General features: G+C 50.1%; 1 protein-coding gene across 6 annotated transcripts in view; it reads right to left on the bottom strand.

Moving 5' to 3' along the window:
- Positions 1-4,213, bottom strand: part of KIAA1191 (KIAA1191 ortholog) — a 14,295-nt gene that overhangs the window by 7,601 nt on the left and 2,481 nt on the right. For all 6 annotated transcript variants that reach the window (XM_010862092.1, XM_010862089.1, XM_010862088.1 and 3 more), the window contains one exon: positions 1,182-1,360. In XM_010862092.1, coding sequence (XP_010860394.1) covers positions 1,182-1,360 — 179 coding nt within the window. The remainder of the gene's footprint in view (positions 1-1,181; positions 1,361-4,213) is intronic.

Here is a 4,213-nt window from a genome sequence, read left to right as displayed (position 1 = left end):
CAGCATCGGCTCCACACGGAAGACTGGACGAGCCTCTCCGCTGTCTCTTCTTTAATCCCCACAGCAGCTCCGTGACAAAAGTATTGTCATCTCTCACACGAGACGCTAGCTCGGGGGTGAGGCCAGGCTCACGGCGGGGCACAGGCTGTTCGGGGCTCACCCCCAGGGCCGCTTACACAGGGGCTTTACCTGCCCTCAGGACCCGAGCTGTCATACGACCACACTGCAGCGCGACCGCAGGTGCAGGTGAGGAGGAGCCACCAAACTGGGCAGGCCTAGCTCATTCAGGCAGTGGGACCACCTTTCTGGCACCTTGGTCGTGGGAAGTCAGAGGCGAGAGACAGTCGGGAAGCAGAGGCTCCAGTGACACGCCTGCAGCCAGCATGTAAGAACCGTGAGCCCAGCTGCACAGAGGGCTGCGAGCACAGAGCGGCGCGTGTGCCTGCGGCAGGAGGGCCGGCGAGGAGGCAGCTCCCCGGGGTCGCCACGGGACCGGTGCCCGAGACAGGACCGCACGAGGAGGGGCGCAGCACATCTGCCACGCCCTCCACCAGATGCTGCAGAGGGGTGCAGATCAGACGCGGCCCTGCCCCCAGGATGCTAACGGAGGGTGCCTAACACAGCAGGGGTGCTGACAGGGTCGAGGACACCGGAGACCTGAAAAGCAGGGGAACAGTTTACTGGGAGGACAGAGAAAGATCACAGAAAAGACTGAGATCGAGCTAAGACTCAGAAGATGCCATTTGTCAGGCAGATGGAACAGAACGACAGGATGGGGACTGGGACTATTCCAGGCAATCAGAGCAGTGACAAGCAAAGACTCAGAGGCATCAAATACCCTATTAAGTACAAGAAATCTTAGTAAGTGGCAAGGCTGGATCGCGGCATGTGGGGGGCACGGTGTTCAGAGGACCAGGATCATGCAAAGCCAGACCAAGACCAAGGAGCTGGGACTTAATGCTGTGGAAATGGCAAGGGCGGGTAATGGGAGAAGACATGGCCATTCTAGTTCTGAGTGAGAAAGGAAAAGAGGCCTACCAACCCCACAGAGAACAGTACCACATACAGAGATGAGCGGGTGCCCCATTCGCTGGGTGCCGGGAGCCACCGGCAGCTTTGGGAGCAGAGGAAGGAAAAGGAAGGGGTGGGGCCTGCCAGCAGCACTCGGCAGGGTCAGATACCTTGGCGAGGTCCTGATACTTGCGCTCTGGAATCACTGGCTTCCAAGGGATGCTGCCCATGTCCGATGGAGGAGGAGTCATGGGCGTAGGGTCCTCGAGGGCATCATCATAGCTGAATGCCCGGCGGTACATCCCGATGGGCAGGGACATCTTGCCTAGAGGCCCACTAGGCTCAAGAGCTAAGAACAGAGACACCGGTGAGGATGGGTTCACCAGCTGAACATACTGGTAGCTTTAAATTAATTCGTCTGTAGGCAGGAAGGCTCTGAAACACTTCTTCTGGGACAAAGCAAAAGCAGCTGGTTCTGGAAGAGCTAACCCAGGCAAGGTAAGCAAACAGGACAAAGCCCTTCCTCTCGGCCTGCCACTTTGGATTCTCCACTTCACCCACACAGCAGCCCTAATCCATCTTTATGGATTAGCAAATCAAACAATTCAATTTACCTGAGCCAGGTCACATAACTTCAAAGTGCAGTAAGGAATCAAAACCCAAACCCACCTGATTTCAAAGCTTGTATTCTTTAGGCCACAGAAGCGCCCCTGTGGCAATCCCAAGCATCTCAACTCAGGCGAAACTGAGGATGTGAAGTCTTAGGAATTCCCTGGCAGTCCAGTGGTTAGGACTCGGCACTTTCACTGCTGAGGCCCCGGGTTCAATCCAGGGTCGGGGAACTAAGATTCCACAACCCTCATGGCCCGCACCCCCCCACAAAAAAACATGAAGTCTTGTTCCCATTTTATACTATAGATGAGTAAATGAAGGCTCAGAGGTGGCAAATCCTGCCTTTCCTACATCTCCTCAGAAAACAAGAGCAATGACATGCCCGACACGCTGGGTGTCCAGCAGCGTCCAAAACAGTCTCAAATGTTTCCTATGACGCAAAAGAGCAGAGGCAACGTCCATCCAGAAGCTACTGACAATCGTCTCTCAAAGCACTGCCAGCTGACCCTGCTATCCCCGCCCACTGGAACGCCCCACCCTGACGCAGGCTCCCACTTCACGCGTGCTCAGCTCTGCCAGACCAGGGAGCAAAGTTCACTTTGTTTGCGGATCCTTTCAAAACAGGACTAAAGCCTGATCCTGCCTTCAGGCTGACGTTTTCCTTTTGCTACAATTACACAACCACTCTCTCCAAGACATCAACCTGTGTGGCAGTTGAGTCCCAAACCAGCAAAGACATTCTATGTAAGCAGAGGGGGACAAGCAGTTACCCTTATGATCATGATTTGTAACAATTACCAACAAATCCATAGAAAGAGGATTAGTAGTTGCCTGGAGCTGGGTGGAGGGAGGAGCCACAGCGGGAATAAGGCCTGACTACTGCAGGGACAAGGCTTCCTTTTTGGGGTGAGGAAGATATTCTGGAATTAGTGGTGATGGTTGCACAATTTTGTCACTACACTAAAAATCGCTACTGACCTGTTCACTTTAAAATGGCTGAGTTGTATGGTATGTGGATTATCTCAATCAAAACAAACACGTAAGCAAATGACAATCACCAAGTACCCTTCCTTGTCAAGCACACATCCCTCATCTTTTCTAATCCTCATTAAGCAGATATTCTTCCCCTTTTCCAGCCTGGGAAACTGAGGCACAGAACAGTTAAAAACAACAGCCCACTAGCAAGTGTGAGGTGAAATCAGCCAGCAGTCACACCCTCCATGCAACCCACCCCACAAGCAGCAACCTGGTGCATGCAACCCTGGGGCCCAGACGCCCACTACGGTCAGCACAACCACAGCGAAAGACAAACTGAAGCACAAGCTGATGGAAGTCTGAGACTCAGGATGGATCGTATCGAAAGACAGAAGGGAGACTCCTATCCCTCCACTTAATTTGGGAGCAATTTCACAAACATCTTAGAGACATCCCAATAGCCTTCCTAAAAATAATAAAGTCAGGTAGTATTTATGAGGAAATATATTTCCTAGTGGCTCAGCTGGAAAAGAATCCGCCTGCAATGCGGGAGACCTGGATTGGATCCCTGGGTTGGGAAGATCCCCTGGAGAAGGGAATGGCTACCCACTCCAGTATTCTGGCCTGGAGAATTCCATAGTCTGTTGCAAAGAGTTGGACATGACTGAGCGACTTTCACACATATTCCCATAAATAGAAAACAAAAATTTTTCTGGGCAGTAAGTAACTACTCAATATTAACTTTTGCTTCACAATTTTCATTTATTTTATGTTTGATCTTCACAGTAACCCTGAGAGACAGGCACTATCATCTATACTGAGAATCAAAAATTGATTCAGGGACTTCCCGGGTGGTCCAGTGGTTAAGAACCGACCTTCCAGTGCAGGGGACGCGGGTTCAATCCCTAGCCAGGAACTAAGATCCCACACATTACGGGGCCTTAGCTAGAGAACCCGGGCCGCAGCTACCAAGGCAGGCCTGCAGGTGCCGCACTGGAGAGAGCAGCCCGCACCACAACGAAGGCCGAGAGCAGCCCGCACCACAACGAAGGCCCAGAGCAGCCAGGATGGTAACGGACAGATTTTAAATTTGTTTTAAACATTGAGTGATTCAGACTTTTAAAATGACTAACCCCTCCCACTAAAACAGTCCAGGGAAGGATCAATGACTTCACTAACCCAGAAATTACCACCCTGTAAAGAACCCAGGACTCACTAAATGTTGCACTGAATATTCTCATAACTAAGTTCAAGTTGCCTTGAAATCAGGCTGGTGTCTTTTTTGCTTTGACTTTCATTCCTCCCAATCTCTTACCTCCTCCTCACCAAAAAAAGGGGTGAGTTTAAGTCATTTTGGTACAAGAACTTTTCTGAATTTTGATTTGATACATAAGAAAGTGACAAATTTGTCATACCCTTAAGTGCAATAAGGGTACTCTTTCAAGTTAGATGCTGGGTTCACACCCTGGGTGGGTTAATAAGATAATAAGATAAAATTTAATGTGATAATAAGATAATACTAATCATTTAATAGGATTATATTAATAAGATAATAGATTGGCATCATTTAAATAGTAAGTCTAAATGGCAGAGAGTAACTACTAACATCTGGTAC

This window comes from Bison bison, unplaced genomic scaffold (genome assembly GCF_000754665.1).
Source record: "Bison bison bison isolate TAMUID 2011002044 unplaced genomic scaffold, Bison_UMD1.0 scf7180017864476, whole genome shotgun sequence".
Taxonomy (NCBI): domain Eukaryota; kingdom Metazoa; phylum Chordata; class Mammalia; order Artiodactyla; family Bovidae; genus Bison; species Bison bison.
The sequence above is the reverse complement of the archived record's forward strand: the minus strand, read 5'-3'. Positions and strand labels throughout refer to the sequence as shown.